Here is a 21,760-nt window from a genome sequence, read left to right on the forward strand (position 1 = left end):
TTTCCTTGCCTTTTTCAGAGACCACTCGAATTCCTTGGCTTATAGCCCCTTCCTTTGTCTTCACAGCCAGCAGAGTAGCATCTTCAAATCTCTCTCCCACTCCCCTGCCTCTCTCTTTCACTGTTGAGGAGCCTTGTGAGGACGCTGGGCCCATCCAAGGAATGCAAGATAATGTCCTCACCTGAAGGTCAGCTGATGAGCCCTATTCCCCTTCCCATGTACCCTAACATAGTCACAGGTGATGGGGATTAGGACATGGACCTCTTTGGGGGACACTGTTCTGCCCACCACACTCCAGTTTCTCTGCTGCTCAGAACAGTGCCTGCCACATACTGAGTGTGCAAACAGTGAGGCACTGTTTGTTGAATGAATGAATACATTTGATGTAAACCTGTGTCTTAATTATATCAACTGAAGCAACGTTTCATTTCAGAGAAGCAACACAGGAACGGAAAATGCATGGAATTTGGAGTCAAGACCTGTGTTCAAAGTCTTTTCCACCATTTAAGAGCTGTGTGTCAACCGGGTGCGGTGGCTCACGCCTGTAATCCCAGCACTTTGGGAGGCTGAGGCAGGCGGATCACGAGGTCAGGAGATCGGGACCATCCTGGCTAACACGGTGAAACCCCATCTCTACTAAAAAAATACAAAAAAAGTAGCCGGGTGTTGTGGCGGGCATCTGTAGTCCCAGCTACTTGGGAGGCTGAGGCAGGAGAATGGTGTGAACCCGGGAGGCGGAGCTTGCAGTGAGCCCAGATCGCCCCACTGCACTCCAGCCTGGGCAACACAGTGAGACTTCATCTCAAAAAAATCTGTGTCCTCTCGTTTCACAGGTTTATTGATTAGTTGTTCATCATTAAAATTGTTGATCCTTGTATGGTCCAGATAGGTGGCAGTTGATTAAAGGTGTGACAGAAGTGAGGGAGGGGCCTTGAGGATGTTGGTGGAGGAGGGTCTAGGCTGCCAGAAGGCATCAGGGAAGGTGCGGAGGCTCGGTGGGCCTGCCTCTGTGTTTAGGGAGCAGCGAGAAGGCCGGGGCGGGAGACAAGCAGGGGAGGGGCCAGAGAAGGGACCGGGGCCCACCCAAGACGCCACAGAATGGAGCTTGGGTTTTATACTAAGTTTGAAGGATTCTGAACAGGGAAGTGAAACAATCAGATTTATATAGGAAGAAATCAATCACTCTGATGTTCAGTTAACATAAGATGATGTCAAGTATTTGCTTCAAAAGACTCCAGGGGTAGGAATGGAGCGGGAGGTGAGACGAGGTGGAAAGGAAGCCAATGGTCCATGTGTTAGTGGTGATCTTGAAGTCAGGGGATGAGAAGATGGAAGTCCATTATTCTAGTCTCTCTTGTGGACATGCTTGAAAATTTCCACAATAAAAGTTAAAAATAAATACATTCTGTGGTCAGTGTAAATAAATATCATAATCCAGCACTTCAAAACAGGATCTGTCTGGTGGCTGTGTGGCCAGTTTGGAGCTCACTGGATATCTGAAGGCTCTCGTGGAAACTTTGGAGGTCCAGTCAAGGCAAGACGAACTTTGCTTGGAGAGGAAGGGAGGCACGGCTGTGTGAGAGCTGGGGCCGGGTCTGAAGGCCTTGCTGGCTAGCCTGGGTTGGCACACAGCAAAGTGCAGAGTCCAGGGCGCTAGGTGCATTGGGGGAATGATACCGTATGTTTTTGAGTGCATCTGGTGTGATGGGGCCTGTTCGGAGGCCTCCTCAGGGCTGTGCAGCGAGGTTACTGTCCCGCACGGTGGGGTCTTGTCTTGAACATGGTATACTTACTGTGACCCTGAGGCTAAGGACGGGAGAGACCAAACCAACTTGGGCAGAGCGGAGAGAGGGCGAGATGAGACCAACTTTCTACGATCGTCGTGACCATCCTGGTTTTCCCCCCAAATGCATAGCACGGTGGCTGTGTATGCTGCGAATAGACATACCTGGGAGTGGGGTGGGGCATAGTTCTGGAGTTTTAGGAAATTCCACTTGTTTGCCAACATGCAGGTATATGAGCTGAGGTTCGCTGCCCTTGGACAATTTCATGGGTGGGAAAAAATGCATTTCTACAGCATATCAAATCATTGATTTCTTTTTTTATACATTATTCTAGGGATTGGAATATTCCAGTTCATTACATTGTCTTTATAAAAAACACTAATCCAGCGGGGTGCAGTGGCTCATGCCTTTAATTCCAGCACTTTGGGAGGCTGAGGCAAAAAGATCACTTGAGCCTAGGAGTTTGGAACCAGCGTGGGCAACATAGCGTGACCTTGTCTCTATAAAAACTTTAAAAAAAAATTAACCGAATATGGTGGCACACACCTGTAGTCCCAGGTACCTGGGAGGCTGAGATGAGAGGATTAATTGAGCCCAGGAGATTGAGGCTGCAGTGAGCCGTGGTGACACCACTGCACTCCATCCTGGACTACAGAGCGAGACCCTGTCCCAGTCAATCAATAAAAGTAATCCATGCCTTCCTCCCAACACCGTTTTTGAGGAAAGATGTTTGGATTTGTGTTGTGTCATTTTCTGCTAAATGAGACTTGCAGCACATTTGTCAGAAAGGAGTCAGGTGCTCATCAGGTCTCTTCTAAAACCCAGCTTCCTCCTGGTACTGTTGCTTCAACCCTTGGATCCCTGAATGCTGAGAAAGCTTTTCGGCTCTAACAACACATTCAAAGAAAAATGAAAGAAAGGGAAAAAAAGAAAAAGACACCCCCTGTCATTGCAGAAGTAATGTATCATGATATAATAGAAACGTTTTTTGAATAATTCAGAAATAGCAAAGCAAGTGGTGGTTTGTCTGTACTGCCATTATTCAGAGAGAACATCTTAACAGTTCGATGTATTGTCTCCCAGTCCCGTTTCATTCAACTCTGCATACACTCGGGTTTTAGGACATCTGAGGAGGCATATTAACTAGGCCTCTGCTTTTCTGTGGAGAGAGAGGGTCTATGTAAAAGTCGGAAGCATTCTTCTGAATGGCACAGAAAGAACATTCAGTAATGTGTTTTTCCATTCAACTTTTGCCAGCTGAAAATGTTGAGAATTTCAGGAATTTTCTTCTACCCCTTCTGTCTTTGTTTGAATCCCAGTGGACCTTGGGCTCTTTTTGGCATCTGCCCTTGACTCTCCCTCATGGTGGCCTTGCACCTGACCCGCCACAGAGCAGCACAGGCGCCCAGGCCGAGCCTGAGCGACTCAACAGGGACAGAGCGTCCTCTGGAAATCATAATACAAAGCCCATCACTCCGAGTTCCTGGACCTGATGCCAGAGCATTCTGGCTTGGATAATTCTCATCTGGGAGGCAGAGCCCAGCTGGAGCTGTGCTTGTTTGGAAACTTCATGTATTTTCCACCACTGCTCATTCCCGACTTGCAGGATTCTGTTGCTGTAGAATTTACGATGCCACAAACCTGAATTTAAGGAATGTTGCCTGAGGCAGAGTAGGTGGTCTAAAGGATTAGGAGATTTCCTGGAATAAGACTTTCCACTGTGCTGCTGAGGAGTGTGGATGTGTGCGCGCGCACGCACACACATAGGGCAGTACAGGATGGGAAAACAAAAGGTGCTCGCTACAGGGAAGGCGAGAGCCTCCATCCTGAGCCTGTTTTCACCTTGGCCGTGAGCTCTGAAGGGTTGTCACAGAGCTGGAAAAACCTCAGCTTTGTCTCTGACCCCACCCACTGCAGCAGTTTCACAAAATAAGAAAAGCAGGATAGAGCCAAGCCAAGCCTCAGGACTCTCTTTGAGTCCAGTTCTCTTCACTTCCCCTAAGGTGATTCTTGATCACGCTGGGTCCCTAGATGTTAATAAATACTACTTGAAAACAAGATTTTAAAAATGAATGGGAATTCTGAACTAAAACCAAAATAAATAGGTTTCTTTACTGTAGAAAATTTTCAGGGCCTTTAATGCACTAATTATGCTTTGTAAACCTCCAGGGAGGCATTATTATATGTGGTGTTTCTCAAACTTATTTGGCCAGGAAACCTTTTCTCCTGGCCACCTCCACGTGGGCTAGTGTTCTGCAGAAGACCCTCAGGAAAATACCACACTAGGCTGTCTTGCCTCATGCACCATTTAATATTTTACAAACACCTAAGTCTAATTGCTGCTGGATATTCCATCATATGGCTAAGCCAAAATTTATGTGTCAATTCCTTAATTGTTAGACATTGAGCTTGCTTACAATTTTTCAGCATCGTTGATAATTCTCAAATGAATTCTGGTTACTTTGTAACCATCTCTGATTATTCCCTTAAGAGGTGGAATTGTCAAATCAAAGTATCTGAACATTTGCAAGATTCTTGAAACACACTGTCCAGCTGCTTTCCAGAAAGGTCATGCTCATTTATTTTCTACCAGCTGCGGGCAGGGTTAATGTCCATGTGCGAAAGCTGAGCAGTCTGAGAAGTTCCAAGAGCCTGAAGAAGGCCATTCCCTTCTCCCCTACCATAGGGACCTCCAGCAATTAGAAAACAAATAATCACACACACTAAGGACATAAACAACTATTTCTTTTGAGGAGACACACTGGGTTTTCACAGTTCCCCGTGCCATTCTAAATAATTGAATGACATCTGAAAAATTTCTCAACATTTTAATTTGGTCTTCTAGATGTTTTGCTGGGTAGTCAGGGAAGAAGAGATTTTGAATTGGCATCTGTTGTGCTAATTTTCAAATAACCTTTCCAGGTAAGATGTAAAAATAAAGCTTTATCAGCCCCCTGTGACTATGAACTTTATTTCTAGAAGAATCTTTTTATGTGAGCATTCCATCAGTCTTAATTCTGACCCCACAGGAATTGAATTATGTCATGTTGAGTACTGAGGCTGATTGTGGTGCTTTTGTTTTCTATTTGTAAGGGGGAAAAGCATATACGTTGTAGACTAGAAGTGATTTATCTTTTTGTCCTCTGCCAAGATCACCCTTTGGTCAATGCATTATTGGGTTTTGGAACTGAGACATGAACTTCTAACTCATTAAAACCCTCAAGTCCCCAGCAATAAAGTCATTTAAGTGGCTTCACCAACAGAGATTTATTTCAAAGTGATTCCATTTGGAGGAAGGAAAGAATGAGTAATGCATTATATACCAAGATCTCATCAATAATTCATGAGACCTCCATGCCAGTGACCGTTTTAGATTTAGTTCATGGTGCTTTAGCCTAAAATGAACTCTCTCTGTCTTAGAAGACACCCTCAGTTTGCTCCTCTTTGAGCTTGAGTCCATGAATATCTTTACTTTTGGGAAATAAAGTTTGTATTGACTGCTACTTTTTGTGTTTACGTGAACCACTCTTATATGGAGGCTATTTTGAAAAAAAAAATGGGCATTTTGTATAATTGGGGTAAAAGGAGACTTTATCTGTGGTCCTTATCCTTTGAAAAGTAGGAATGTTTCAAAAAAATTATGCTTTTTCCTTCCTTTGGGCAGGAATCTGATTTTGTTTTTTAAGTGTAAGGAGTAGATTGCCAAATGGTGGGTTAAAAATAGATTTATGGATGCCTAATAATTATGCCAAACACAGTGTTGGGCAGTCAGTGAGTATGGAAAGGCATGCATGGCAAATGTCGCTGTCCCCAAGTGCGTTCTGGAATGGGGGCAGTGGGTGGCGCCGGCCCTTCAGCATCTTCGGCTACGGCGCAGTTCAGTTGTGAACTCCTTGGTTCACCCTGAGCTTCATCCAACCTTCTCCCTTTTCTGAAACCCACAGAGGCTCCAGAGTCCTTTCTCTTCAGGATGGAGACCTGCATGGAGGGACTGGAGGCAGGGAGGGTGACCCACTTCCTTTCCACACTGTTGTTAGTGCCTCACCGGCATTCCTCAGTGCGGTAACAGGGAAACCTGGGGACTCAGATTTCCAAATACCATCATTTCAGTTTGGCAAGTATTGATCCAATGATGAGTATCGTGGGAAAGAAAATAATGAGTTAGGGTTTTGTCACTTGCCAGAAAAGCTTCAGGATCCACTTCTCCTTCCTCCCTGCTGTCTCCTCGCTACCCAATAAAAACAGCTGCTTTGTTCAAAACTTAAAAACCATGTTACTTAAAACTCATTATAAAAATTTATGCTATACAGATGCTTATAAGGAAAATGTAAAAATCGCTGGAAATCCCACCTGTTAAGATTTAGAGGAACCTTGTGTTATTCCTGCTCATGGAGACATACTCTCACATACATTTTACCCTACATTATATTATCATATAATGATAAATTAACCACATAATAAATGATCAATTATATGCTATATGTGCTGTTTTGAGACTATTTTTCATCTAACGGTATGTCAAAGATCTCTTTTCCTATAAATCATCATTTTAATGGCTATAGAATATCATTACATACATATATGTATTAATCTGTGCACAAAGTAACGTAGACTGGATGGCTTAAACAACACACGTTGATTTCTTACCATTTGGGAGCTGGGAAGTCTGAGATCAAGGTGCCGGCAGATTCAGTGCCTGTGAGGGCCCCCTTCCTGGTATGCAGATACTCGCCTTCTTGCTGTATCTCACGTAGGGGTAGGGCAGGGAGAGAAGAGAGATCTGGTCTCCTTCTCTCCTTATAAGGGACTAATCCCATCTGTGACCTCATCTAACCCTAATTACCTCGTAAAGGCCCCACCTCCTAATACCACCACGTTGGGAGTTAGGGTTTCAATACATGGATTTTAGGGGAGACACAAGCATTCAGTTCATAACATTATACCATGAGTCAATTCCAGTTTGCTCCCATAAACAGCACAGGGATGTGTCTTCCTGTGTGTGATGGTCACTCCGGTATATATTCCTCTAAGTGGAATTGCTGGGTCAAATGGGACGCACATTTCAACTTTTGATTATATTACCAGCATTTGCTTTGAAAGAAGATATTCAGCACATTCCATGTAGAGTATGTGTGCCTCCCTTCCCAACCTAGACCAACACTGAACAGCACAAATCTTTTTACAATTTAATAATTTATAAGTGTCTCCTTATTTTTATTGGTGTTCCTCCAATTCTAATTGAACATGTTTTAAAATATTTGTTGGCAATTTATATGTCTTCTGTGATTTACCTTTATATATATCTTTGTCCATTTTTCTATTAAGCCATCTTTTTCTTATTGACTTTCAAAACCCCTCCAGGATACTTTTTTTTTTTTTTTTTGAGATGGAGTCTCACTCTGTCTTCCAGGCAGGAGTGCAGTTTTGCAATGTTAGCTCACTGCAACCTCTGCCTCCCAGGTTCTAGTGTGTCTCCTGCCTCAGCCTCCAGAGTAGCTGGGATTACAGGCGTCTGCCACCATGCCCAGCTAATTTTTGTATTTTTAGTAGAGACAGGGTTTCACCATATTGGCCAAGCTGGTCTCAAACTCCTGACCTCAGGTGATCCTGCCTGCCTCAGCCTCCCAAGTGTTGGGATTACAGGCGTGAGCCACCGCACTCAGCCCCTCCAGGATACTTTTTAATTTAAAAAAATATGCAGATTAAGACTGGACCCTTCTCCAAAATATACATAAGATGTATGCGTTCTGAGACTAATGAGCTCTCCTGTCTGGGGATGAACGATGCTAGTGACCAGAAGCACTTGCTTTGTTAACATTTTGGAATGGCGCTCCTCTGCTGTCTTGTCATTTGTGGACCTTAGGTAGGTGAGGAAGCCCCACGTTGGAGAGGTGACAGCCCTCCAGACCTGAGGCAGCTGCTGCCAAGGCTGCCCTTGCTGATGGGTCCTCATTAATGGCTCAGCAAGGGTCCTGTGATCTTCACCAGTGTTCCCTTTCCCTCTCCTTGCCATACATCTTTCCTTTACTGCCACATAATTCTAATGAGATTGCCCTGGGTCAGTCAGTCATATTAGAGAAATGATGAGCAGCAGAGAAAAGAAAATTCACAAGATGGTAACATTTAAAATAAAATTTGTTTTTGGCCTTTACCCAAGAGTAGATTTCATGGTCAATAAACCACAAGCATATATATGTGTTGATGAGGAGGAAAATTTATTATTTAATATGAATCCTGGGGCTGGGCACAGTGGCTCTCACCTGTAATCCCAGCACTTTGGGAGGCTGAGGCAGGTGGATCACCTAAGGTCAGGAGTTTGAGACCAACCTGGCCAGCATGCTGAAACTCTGTCTCTAATAAAAATACAAAACTGATCCAGATGTGGTGGCGCATGCCTGTAATCCTGGCTACTCGGGAGGCCAAGGCACGAGAATCACTTGAACCCAAGAGGTGGAGGTTGCAATGAGCCAAGATTATGCCATTGCACTCTAGCCTGGGTGACAAGAGTGAAACACCATCTCAAAAAAAAAAAATAATAATAATAATACGAATCCTGGAAAAATTAGATGGGGAAGGAATTTAGGGATCCTATAGGGATGATGTAGGATAAAACTTTTATGTTTAATTTGGGATTGAATAAAGTCTGTTCACTTTGGCCTAAAACTGTTCGTTGTTCTTAAACAGTTTCATTCATTGGCTCCCATGTACTACCGAGGCTCAGCTGCAGCTGTTATCGTGTATGATATTACCAAGCAGGTAAGGATGTCTCCTTCAGAATTTAGATGTGAGTTTATTTCATGTATATGTAACAAAGTATCCCATATTTATCTGCTAAATTAAACAACGACCATTCATTCCTAAAATTGACTGTAGAGGCAAAGTCATGCCTGCTAGTGCTATTCTGCAGAATGTCAGCTTTTAAAGAAAAGGAAAATCATTTTTAATTTCTGCATGCTTTATAATTACAGAATACTTATTTTTGTTACTGTTTCAATCATACTACATACTTAAAATGCCAAGCATAACATTCGTGTGTATGTAAGTAAATCTTTGTGCGTGTATGTATAATATAAGTATATTTTTAGTTATCATGTTGAAGGTCTTAGACTTCCATCAACAAATAACTGCAGTAGTTTGATGACATTTTTTCCCACTCCTGCAAATTGTATTATTTACTTTTTTTCTCTGGAGTGTTGACTCAGCACCTAAGACTGTTAGTTTAATGACACATCACTGTTACTTTCCACGAGTTCCTGACCTCTTCTACCTAAATGTGGTGTGTTGCCCTTGGCCTGTTTTCTAGAGGACAATTGTGAGTGAAGGGCCAACAGGAAGACAGGACTTTAAATATATGTTTCTTTCTTGGTGTAAGCATGAGCATTTACTTAGTCCTGTTATTCTTATTCATGCGGAGTCCAGGCTATCATTTTAAATTAATGTTATTTATAGGAGAAAAATCACTGATAATGATTTTCTTAACTAGATCAAGTTTTAATTTTAGAAAACTTTATATGGTCTATTTAAGTATATTTCAGCTAACATTAACTTTTGTGCCTAGAGAGAGGTAGTATGTTAATCTGCATGAGTCTCCTAAAAATATTTTTCTCCATTAAATTGTACTGGGCTTGTATTTCTGCTTAGTTGAAATATTATATTGAGGAGTCTTTCTAATGATTTGTGTATACTGTTGGTTTAGGATTCATTTTATACCTTGAAAAAATGGGTCAAGGAGCTGAAAGAACACGGTCCAGAAAACATTGTAATGGCCATCGCTGGAAACAAGTGCGACCTCTCAGATATTAGGTAAGATGCATTTAAATCTCTTTTGTGTAGATATTATCCTCCATCCCTGAGTGTCATCCCTGAGTGTACAAAGGTATCATGCCTTTGTTATGTCTGCCCTCATTGTAATAACTTAATTAATGGCCTTTCACTTGTGGTAGTCAATGTGGCATTGATTCAACCAGAGAAGAAATAAGGGAAAATGACAGGGAAATACAGATCTGATGTACCATACAATGGTAAATGTTAAAATTATAACTCCTGTACATAACACAGTTACATCCCTGACTCCACATATCTTTGGGCTAGATGGTTTTATTATTTCTGTTGTTGCTTTTTCCATTATTATTATCATTATGACTACTAGCGCAATTTTAGTAACACTTTCCTATGGTAATGACCATTAGAATTATTAATATTTTTCATAGCATACCTGTTTGTTTTAGTTCTAGATTTTATCTTAAGGATATAGTCAAGTACATAATCTCACTATTTTGTTCTAAAATCAGAATATGACACATTGTATGTGAGTACCTTGACTTCCCTCAGTGGTATTGGGTTATTGAACTTCTTGTATCTGGAAGGAGGTTGTGGGGATCCAGTACACATGAATTAGAGATTTGATGATAGCTTTACCTAGCCTGGTAAGCTAGCTATTTTACTAAATAAATACATTATTTAAAAAAGGAAATAGTGAATTTGTGGTATCTCCATTCACTTGGTTAATTTAATTCTCAGGAATTCTAGTAGTTGATTTTCATAAAGACAACTACATCATGCTTCTGGTTTTGCTAATCAAAATGTGATTAAACCAAAGCGAAATAAATAATGGATGGAAGGGGATCTTGCAAAAGCCCTTTTTTTTTTTTTTTTTTTTTTTACATTGCTCATCTCCATGCCCAGGGAGTCATTTATTAATTTTTTTTAAAGAAAATATATGCTTCTATTTTTCCGTGATTACAAACACAACTGAATATCAAATGCACAAAGTAAGAATTATACAGGGAAAAAAAATCAGATACGTTCATATATATATCACCTTTTCAAGGCTATTTCCATCCAGAATAACCTTGGTTTGCCAGGGCCAGTAGAAAGAAGTCACAAAATTGCCTTTAGTCAAATTTGTGTGTTTGCTTTCTTCTATAATTCCAATACCTCCACCATCAACGACTTGAGATAGCTGTCAAGGTGTTATATAATCAGTGCCAGTGTCTTCATTCATTCTACAACGAAGGTTGTCACTTCACACTTGGAAGGTTGCACAGCGGCCAGGCAGAGGTGCTCCTCACTTCCCAGACAGGGCGGCCGGGCAGAGACGCTCCTCACTTCCCAGAGGGGGCGGCCGGGCAGAGACGCTCCTCACTTCCCAGACAGGGTGGCGGGCAGAGGCGCTCCTCACTTCCCACATGGGGCGGCCGGGCAGAGGCGCTCCTCACTTCTTCCCAGACGGGGCGGCCAGGCAGAGGCGCTCCTCACTTCTTCCCAGACGGGGCAGCCGGGCAGAGGCGCTCCTCACTTCCTAGACGGGGCGGCCGGGCAGAGGCGCTCCTCACTTCCCAGACGATGGGCGGCCGGGCAGAGGCGCTCCTCACATCCCAGATGATGGGCGGCCGGGCAGAGGCGCTCCTCACTTCCCAGACGGGGCGGCCGGGCAGAGGTGCTCCTCACTTCTCAGATGGGGCGGCGGCGCAGAGACGCTCTTCACTTCCTAGACGGGGTGGCGGCTGGGCAAAGGCGCTCCTCACTTCCCAGATGGGGCGGCCGGGCAGAGGCGCTACTCACTTCTCAGATGGGGTGGCCGGGCAGAGGCGCTACTCACTTCTCAGATGGGGTGGCCGGGTAGAGGCGCTCCTCACTTCCTAGACTGGGTGGCGGCCGGGCAGAGACTGTACTTAGCACTTTGGGAGGCCAAGGCAGGCGGCTGGGAGGTGGAGGTTGTAACGAGCCGAGATCACGCCACTACACTCCAGCCTGGGCAACTTTGAGCATTGAGTGAGCGAGACTCCGTCTGTAATCCCAGCACTTCGGGAGGCCGAGGCGGGCAGATCACTCGAGGTCAGGAGTTGGAGACCAGCCTGGCCAACACGGCGAAACCCCACCTCCACCAAAAACACAAAAACCAGCCAGGCCTGGTGTTGTGCACCTGCAATCCCAGGTACTCGGCAGGCCGAGGCAGGAGAATCACGGGAGCCCGGGGCAGGGAGCCGAGATCACTCCGCCGCACTCGAGCCTGGACAACAGAGGGAGACGGTCCCAAAAAAAAAAAGAAAACAAAAGGGAGAGGGAAAGGAGGGAAAGGAAGGAAAGGAGGAAGGAAGGAAGGAAGGAAGGGAAGGGAGGGCTCTTAACATAGCATTTAACAAATTGTTCTGTTTCTTTAGGATTTCAGAAGTTTGTATCAACTTGCATCTGGTTGGTTTATAATAACAGCCATAAACACCAGTTAATCGTTTGTTTTTCTGGGATTTGGACAAATCTTCAAACTTCCCAGACTTAGTTCAGATGTCTCCCTTCTTTACTGTAATCCTCAAACAGCTTGCTCATCTAGTGTTCCCAGCAGAATCACCTTAACCTTTGTCATGGGAAGGGTGAGGTGTGTGGGTAGAGATGACCTTTGCTAAGAGAAGGTGCTGTCTATAAAACCCCCTAATTATGGGACTAATGTGCACCTTTAAGTGGAACCAAGTCTTATATATCGTGGGAATGCTGGTGGACTAGAATTTAAGCAGAAAACGATTTAAACTTGAATAGTATCACTTAGGATTCTTGGTTATGTTGAACCAAAGCACAACTGAAATTCAGGAGAAAGGGGAGTTTATTGGAAGGTACTGGTGTCCACATGGTAAAAACAGAACTGCCCTCAGCTCTGGCATTTGACATGTTCCAGAGTTAGTCTCTGGAGAGATACTGGCCTGGCATTCTCTTCATTTCCAGTCTAAAATGCCAAGGAGGAATTCTCCACGTTAAGAACAGGTGTGTGTGGCCAAGAGGGGATTGGTAGTACGAGATGGTATTTCCCAACATTACTATTAGAATGGGAAGGCAAGTGGTCTTGAAGAGGGACAGTTCCTAGAAAAGTGTAGCCTGGCCAGATAAAACATATCTGTGACATATAGATATGGCTACCAGCACCCAAAGATACGCTGTGTTTCAGGGTGGAATTTGCCTTTTATGCACAGGTGCAGCATTCTTCTTGATGGGCATTCTGATTTGTGCTCAGCTGATTCTTAAATGTGCAATTTTCATGTGCCCCAGCTAACATAATCTATTCATCTCACTTCCAACCATGAATTTACTCACAGCCTCTCTATCCCCAGTGGGAGAAAATGCAGGGCCATCCAGCTGCTACCTCTAGTGGTAGTGTCATGGGGCCACTGTCCCATGCATCCAGCCTCCCTGGTAGTATCTTTTCTCCTTTTGTTTGGCCTCAGTGAGGTCTGAATGTGGCTCCTCAAGATCCTGCAGTTGAGTTTTAAAGTGTGGCATGTATATCTTTTGTTATACACAGTTATTTTAGATGGTACTTGTTATTAAATCAGGCAACAAGAAGCTGACTGCCTTTAAAACTCTGATTAGGTCAATGAGAAAGACTAGTTGGACACTAATTCATTTTTAATTTTTAAACATTTAATATGTTTTATTGAGGCAAATTACAAAACATCACGATCACCTGTTTTAAGTGTATACAGTTCGACTGTTAGTATATTTTTAGAGTTGTACAATCATCTCATATCTAATTTTAGAACCTTTCTATCACTCTGTGAAGAACGTCGTGCCCATTTTTACTTGCTCTCAATTTCCACCTCCTTCCAGCCCTGGTAATCACTAATCTACCTTTTTTTTCCTCTAAATTTGCTTTTTCTGGACATTTTGCATAAATGGAATCATACAATATGTGGTCTTTTGTGACCATCTTCTTTCAGTTAAGCAGGTGTCAGTGATGCATTCATTTTTATGGCTGAATAATATTTCATTGTATGGATATACCACATTTTATTTATTCATTCACACATTAACATTTGAATTGTTTCTACTTTTTTGCTATTATGAAAAATGTTCCTATGAACAATCATGGACAAATTTTGTGTGGATGTATGTTTTCATCTCTCTAGGATATGTACTTAGGAGTGGAATTTCTGTGTCATATGATAACTCTTTTTAATAATTTGGGGAACTCACAGACTGTTTTCCAAAGTAACTGCAAGATATCCACATCCTCACCAACATTTATTGTCTGTCTTTTTGATTATAGGCATCCTAGTGGGTGTGAGATTGTGTCTTGTGGTTTTCTTAATGACTAATGATGTTAATAAATATCTTTTCATATGTTTATTGGCCATTTGTATAGCTTCTTTGGAGAAATGTCTCTTCAAATCCTTTGCCTAATTTTTAGTTGGATTGTCTTTTTATTATCGAGTTTTAAGAGTTCTTTATGTATTCTGAATAAAAGTCTCTTATCAAACATATAATTCGCAAATATTTCCTCTCATTCTGTGGATTATCTTTTCACAATTTTTACTGTGTGCAAAAGTTTATGTCCAGCTTATCATGTTTTTCTTTTATCTCTTGTTCACAAGTGATTGGCTAATTGAACATCACAAATATTTATTAATGTTTTCTTAGTGCTTACATTTAGGTCTGTCATCCATTTTGAGTTACTTTTTGTATGTAATGTAAGATATGGGTCCAAATTCATCTTTTTCCATGTGGATATCTAATTACCCCTGCACCAGTTGTTGAAGAGATGGTTTCTTTGCCATTGAATCTTTTGGGGGCACTTTTGCCCAAAACTAGTCAGCCATAAATGTGGTCTTATTTTTGTGCTCTTAACTTTATTAGTTGATCTACACATCTGTCCTCACACCAGTGTTATACTATTTTGATTGCTGTAGCTTTGTAGTAAGTTTGAAATTTAAAATTGTGAGTCCTTCAACTTTGTTCTCTTTTTCAAGATTGTTTGACTATTCTGGACCCTTAACATTTTCATATGAATTTTAGGATCTATTTCTTAATTTCTGAAAAACAAAAGGCAACTTTGATTTTAATAGAAATTGTGTTGAATCTTTAGGCCAATTCAGGTATTATTCCCATCTTAACAATTTTAAGTCTTCCGATCCATCAGTGTGAAATGTCTTTTCATTTTATTAGGTCTTCTTTAATTTCTTTTAGCAATGTTTTATAGCTTTCAGTTTACAAGTCTCACATTTGTTTTATTTATTCTTCAGTATTTGATTTTTTTGATGGTATTATGAATGGGATTGTTTTCTTATTTATGGCATTGCTCGTTGTTAGTGTGTAGAAATGCAATTGACTTTTGTATGTTTATCTTGTATCCTATAACTTTCCTGAACTCATTTATTAATTTTAGTTGTTTTTTAGTAAATTATCTGGAGTTTTCTATATACAAGATTATATTACCTGGAAATAAAGACTATTTTACTTCTTCCTTTGCAATATGGGTGCCTTTTAGTTCTTTTTCTTGACCAATTTCTCTGGCTGGAATCTCTAAAACAGCCTGGAATAAAAGTAATGAGAGTGCACATTCTTGTTTCTTCTTCATCTTAAGGATAAAGCATTTAGTCTTGCTCCAGTAAGTATCACACTAACTGGTTTTACATATATCCTTTTTATTCTGTTGAAGAAGTTCCCTTCTGCTCCTAGTTTGTTGAAGGTTTTTTGTTATGACCGAAGGTTGGATTTTTTCCAAAAAATTTTTGCATATGTAATTATATGTTAATTGATTTTGGGATGTTAAACTAGTCTTGCATTGCTGGGATAAGTCACACTTGGTCATGATGCATAATCCTTTTTATACATTGCTGGGTTTAGTTTGCTCGTGTTTTGTTAAGGATTTTTATGTCTATATTCCTAAAGGGTATTAGTCTGTAGTTTCCATTTCTTAGAATATCTTTGTCTGGCATTGGTATCAGGGCAATAACAGTCTTGTAGAACGAGTTGGTAAGTGTTCCCACCTCCTCTGTTTTCTAGAAGAGTTTGTGAAGGAGTGATGTAATTTCTTTTTGTTTTTCTACATCAACTTGATCTCCATGATGTCAATTCTTTAAGTGTTATCTAATTTGCTGTGTAGTTCATAGTATTCTCCTGTAATCTTTTTTTCTTAATCCCATGACCAATTAAATAATACTTCTAATTTGTGTAAGGTCAGTAGTGATGTCTTCTTTTCAATTCCTAATTTTAGAAATTTGAAACCTCTCTTTTTTTTTCTCATTCAGTCTAGTCGATAGTTTGTCAGTTTTGTTGACCTTTTCAAAGAACCAGTGGTTTTTGGTTTATTTCTTTTCATTGTTTTTCTCTTTCATTTATTTATCCTCTAATTGTTATTTCCTTCCACCTGTTTGCTTTGGATTTGCTTTGTTCCTCTTTTTCTAGTTCGCTAAGGTGAAAGGTTAGCATATTTATTCGAGATCTCTTTAAATGTAGGCATTTATAGTTATAAATTTTCCTGTAAGCACTGCTCTAGCTGCATCTCATAGGTTTTGATATGTTGTTTTTAACTAATCTCAAAATATTTTCTAATTTGTGTTCTAACCCATTATTTATTTAACAGCATATTGTTTAATTTCCACATATTTGTGCAATTCCTAAATTTTGACTTTGGATCGTTTCTAATTTAATTCCATTGTAATCTGAAACATACTTTGTATGATTTTAATTATTTTACATTTATTGAGGCTTGTTTTATGGCTTAGTATATGGTCTGTCCTGGGGAATGTTCCAAGTGAGCCCGATGCCACTAAGTTTTTAACACCTATTTTTATACTTGCTATTCTCCCTTAGAGAGAGAGAAAGTCTAAGGTTGAGGGCCCTCTGCAGACAACTGTATCTAACTAGAGTTTAATTATATTTTGTCTTTATCATATTTATTTTTTAGGATTACATTCTTTTTATGATAGTTGACACTAGTGTTGCATTTATGACAGTGACATCAAATTTCTTTTAAAATGTTAAAAAAGTTGACTTATGCACATGACATGATTATCTACACAGAAAAGCCCAAAGAATATACCAAAAAAGTTCTAAAAATACTAAGTGGGCTCAGCAAAGTTGTGGGATGCAAAAGCAACATGGAAAAATCAATCAGATTTCTATATATTAATACTAACAACAAATATGTAGAAACTGAAATTTAAAACATGATATTCTTTACAATTGCTCCAAAGAAAATGAAATACTTAGGCATATGTTTAACAAAACATATATAGGAGCTGTATGCTGAAAAGTACAAAATGTTGATGAAAGAAGTCATGTAAGAGTTGAATAAATGGAGAGACATATTATGTTCATGAATTGAAAGTCTCAACATAGTAAAGATGTTCATTCTCTTTAAATTGAGTTATAGGTTTAAATGAAATTTCTGTCAAATCTTAGCAAGGTTTTTTGTAAACATAAATAAGCCTATTCTAAAATTTATATGGAAAATCACAGACACTGAATAGCTAAAACGATATTGACAAAGAAGAATATAATGGAAAGAATCACTGTTCTATGTGAAGGCTTACTATATAGCTACAGTAATCGAGACAGTATGGTATTGGCAGTGAGATGGATGCATAGATCAATGGAACAGAATAGAGAACGCAGAAATAAATCTACACAAATATGCTCAATTGATTTTTTGACAAAGATGCAAAGGTAGTTCAACAGAAGAAGCAATTCAACCGATGACCTTTTCAACAAGTAGAGTAATCGGACATCAATAGGCAAAACAAAAACAAACTTCAATCTTATATAAAATTAGTCTAAAGTGAATCACAGGCTTTAATGTAGAATGTTAACCCATAAAACTTTTAGAAAAACTTCTAAAAGAAAATAAATTTAAAGATCTGGGGTTAGGCAAAGAGTTCTTAGACTTATCATTAAAAGCACGATTCATATAAGGAAATACTGATAAATTGGACGCCCTTAAAATTTGAAAACTTAAAAATATTTGCTCTGAAATATTGATGTGTGAAGAGGATGAAAGACAAGCTACAGACTAGGAGGAAATATTTGCAAACTATATATCGATAAGGGACTAGTATGTAGACTATATGAAGAACTCACAAAACTTACATGAAAAAAATTTGAAAATGGGCAAAAGACATAAATAGACATTTCACCTGAGAGAGTAGGAATATGGTGAGGAAGGATATAAAACAACGTTCAATATCATCATCAAACCTATCAGAATGGCTGAAATAAAAATCAGCGACAACACCTAATGCTGGTGAGGATATGGAAAAACTGAGTCATCCATACGTTGCCGGTGTGAATGCAAAATGGCACAGCAGCTCTGGAAAACAGTTTGGCAGCGTCTTATAAAACTAAACATGCAGTTACCATATGGCCTAGCAATCACATTCACGGGCATTTATCCTGGAGAAAGGAAAACTTATGTTCACACAAAACCTGCACATGAATATTCATAGACACGTTATTTGTAATAGTCCTAAACTGGGATCAGCCCAGATGTCCTTCAGCTACGAATGGCTAAACAAACTGTGGTGCATCCAGACCGTGGACTACTACTCAGCACTAAAAGGAAGCAAACTGCTGATACATGCAGCTCGAATGCATCTTCAGGGGAATTGTGCTGAGTGAATGAAGCCAGTCCCAAAGGTTTCACATTGCATGGTTCCATTTATATAACATTTTAGAAATAGAGGATAGATTACTGATTGCCAGGGCCTATCGTAAGGGGAAGTAGGGGTGGGGGACGGGGAGGAAAGTGGGCATGGATTTGAAAGAGCAACATAAGGGACCCTGTGGTGTCGGCACTGCTTGGTATCTTCTCTGTGGTGGTGGACACAGGAACCTACACAGGTGATAAAATTGTATAGAGCTTAACTCACTTACATAAGTGCATACAAGTAAAACTGGAGAAATCTGAATAAGATAGAATGCATCAATGACAGTGTCCTGTTTGTGATATTATACCATAGTTTTTCAAGATGTGACCATTTAGGGAAACTGGGCGAAGTGTATGAGGAATCGCTTGGTACTGTTTCTTACAACTGCATGTAAACGAATCTACGGTTATCTCAGTAAAAAATCTGATTAACAAAAAGTTGATTTAGATAAAAATAATAAATGTTAGAACAGTGAGGTGAGGGTATGTGTAATATATATGCATTATATATATTATATATATATGGCAAAAATTACAAAGGGGGATGTATTTGACAAAAGTTTTGTAAACACATTGGGCCAAATGATTAAATTAACCATCTCCAGCACACCTAAGGTACAAAAGATAAACAGGGTAACTGTATTAAAAATTCCCATTTAGGAAAGAGGGAAAGGGAAGCCTGCTGCCTGAGTCTCTGCCCAGAGTGTCTGTCTCCTGTGAGACAGGAATAGTTGGTAAGTGATAGGGCCTGGGAACCTAGTGGGCACTGGCTTATTGACACGTTTCTATGGCAGGGGAATCGGTTCTTGGTCAGCAATCTGGCTGCTCCAGATTCTGCCTGCTGATATGATTTTTCTAGGGAGTTAGCCAAACCTCTAAACCCCAGACCTTATTCAGAGCTTGACCTTCTTTTACTCTAATCCCAAAGTACTTTGCTCTCCTGTAATTCCCAGAAAACCGTATTTGATTTTTAACTGGGGATTGTAGCAGGACAGTACGTAGATATGTGTGTGTAGATATGTGTGGGTGTAGATGTGTGTGTATGTGTGTATGTAGATGTATGTGTGTATGAGTGTGTGTGTAGATGTGTTTGTGTGTATGTAGATGTGTGTGTGTGTATGTAGATGTGTGTGTAGGTGTGTGTGTGTAGATGTGTATGTGTGTGTAGGTGTATGTGCATATGGATGTGTGTGTAGATGTGTGTATAGGTGTGTGTATGTGTATGTGTGTGTAGATGTATGCGTGTATGAGTGTGTGTAGATGTGTGTGTATGAGTGTGATGTGTGTGTGTAGATGTGTGTGTATGAGTGTGTGTGTAGGTGTGTGTGTAGGTGTGTGTGTGTGTTGGTGGAACTGATTTCATCCAACACACTTTGGTTGTGTAAGCTTGTCAATTCTTGGAAGGAGCTCTGCCTGGCCTATTTTGAGAATGTGCTGGATGGAAATGGAATTAGCCCTCCAACCTTGGCTCAGCCCACTTAAGGCATTTGAGTGCAGAAGTACTTGGCAGAGATGCCTGTTCTGTGTGTTTCATCTTCTTGCATGTTCCAGAAGATGGTATAAAGGTCCGCCCCACTCCCAGAGTGGAAGGCATTCAGAGGCATCCGGTCAGGTACACTCAGGATTTTTAGCTTGGATTTTTTTCTAGGTTCCTGATCTTGGTGAGAGATTTTCCTATCTTGAACAACCCTAAACAAAATCTCCCTCTGCTCAAATTATTGTGAAACTGAAGTAATGTATGGTCCCTCTGAATTCGAGGCATGAAAGCAAAGTGGAATGTGAGAAGACTGTCCTGGACTTGCACAGAGTAGGTGCTCAGGGGTGTAACCCCCCATCCTTCCTGCCGCTCTTCTCCCTCCCCATGAATGTTCTGGTCACAGCTCCCGGGGGTGGAGAGTGTGCAGTTCTTGATGGGGCAGGCCATTCTGTTCACTCCATCATCTGCTGATGCTGGAGTTAGGCTTGCAAAGTTGGGGACATTTAAGGGATTGACAGAGTTGCAAGAAAATAAGAACCTCAAATGGATTGAATCCACAGGATCTGGGGTACCAGCTGACTTGCCTGGTCAAGATGGCAGGAGAACCTAGTCTGCGTGCTGAGCTGGGGCTGGCAGCAAGTTTCTGAACAAGTAGCACATGGCATGGGGCTAATTCAAGGTCTGTGCTATTCTAGGAGAGCAGATTGGCCTAGGGTCTAAATAGAAAAGAAAGCTTTGTTTCAGAAAGTCTGGGGAGCCCAACAGGACACTGCATGGCCTTTTCCTGGGTCTGGCGGGAAAAACAGGGCAGTTGAGTCTTGCAAAGAAAAAAAGAGAAATAGGTTGTAACCTTGCCTCAGTGGTTTTAAAAGTTTCATGAATTTAAGAAACCATACTGCACTTGTTAAAAATTCCAGTTCTAGGAACCAGGTCCAGAGATTCTGATTCAATAGGAAGAGGGAGGCGAGGGTATGTGCATTTTAAAAAGTGATCCTTTTACAAGTGGTCCAAGGGTCATTCTCGGAAAAGCATTGCTTTCGGCAGTAGGAGTTTATGGTAGAGAAGAATGAGGAAGTCCCAGAATCTATCCTGGCATCTGTCCAGGTCTCTAACTGCAGGCTGCACTGTCTGGGCTTCTCTCTTGCCCTTCAGGCCTCCTGGAGAATGAAAACAATGACTCATCATCTTTGAGGATTCAAAAGTGTCACCCATTATCCTAAGCAAATTAATCCAGGAACAGAAAATCAAATACTGCATGTTCTTACTTATAAGGGGAAGTAAGCATTGGGCACTCATGGACATAAAGATGGGAACAGACACTGGGGGCTTCAGAGGCAGGAAGGAGTGGGGGACAGTTGCAAAACTTCCTCTTGTGCTCAGTACATGGGTGACAGAATCAATTGTACCCCAAGCCTCAGCGTCACCCAGCATACCCATGTAACAAACCTGCACACGTACCCCTCTGAATCTAAAATAAAAGTCGAAATTATTGGCTGGGCAGGGTGGCTCACACCTATAATCCCAACATGTTGGGAGGCTGAGGTGGGCAGCTTACCTGAGGCTGGGAGTTCAAAACCAGCCTGGCCAACATGGCGAAACCCCGTCTCTACTAAAAATACAAAAATTAGCCAGGTTTGGTGGCATGCGCCTGTAATCCCAGCTACTTGGGAGGCTGACACACGAGAACTGCTTGAACCCAGAAGGCAGAGGTTGCAGTGAGCTGAGATCGCACCACTGCATTCCAGCCTGGGTGACAGAGCGAGACTCTGTCTCAAAATACAAACAAACAAACAAAAAAGTTGAAATTATTTTAAAACACACACACACACACAAAACACAAAAGTGACACCATTGGCCCTTCGTCTTTAATCTCTTCCAAAGCATTTCCAGGGCCTCTCTGCCCCGACCCCTTCACACCCCACATTCATAATCACCAGAAGAGATGTGATTGGGTTCAAATTAATATGAGGCTCCCCTGTTTAGCCTGGATCTTTTTCTGGATTCCTGATCTTGGTGAAAGATTTTCCTATTTTGAACAACCCTAAACAAAATCTTCCTCTACTCAAATTATTATGAAACTGAAGTAAT

At 41.0% G+C, this 21,760-nt stretch overlaps 1 protein-coding gene across 1 annotated transcript in view; it reads left to right on the forward strand.

The window, feature by feature from the left end:
* The window catches only part of RAB31 (RAB31, member RAS oncogene family), a 163,316-nt gene that overhangs the window by 105,360 nt on the left and 36,196 nt on the right, over positions 1–21,760 (forward strand). The window contains exons 4-5 of the mRNA XM_032152818.2: positions 8,469–8,540; positions 9,481–9,587. Coding sequence (XP_032008709.1) covers positions 8,469–8,540; positions 9,481–9,587 — 179 coding nt within the window. The remainder of the gene's footprint in view (positions 1–8,468; positions 8,541–9,480; positions 9,588–21,760) is intronic.

Source organism: Hylobates moloch, unplaced genomic scaffold, assembly GCF_009828535.3.
Source record: "Hylobates moloch isolate HMO894 unplaced genomic scaffold, HMol_V3 SCAFFOLD_5, whole genome shotgun sequence".
NCBI lineage: Eukaryota > Metazoa > Chordata > Mammalia > Primates > Hylobatidae > Hylobates > Hylobates moloch.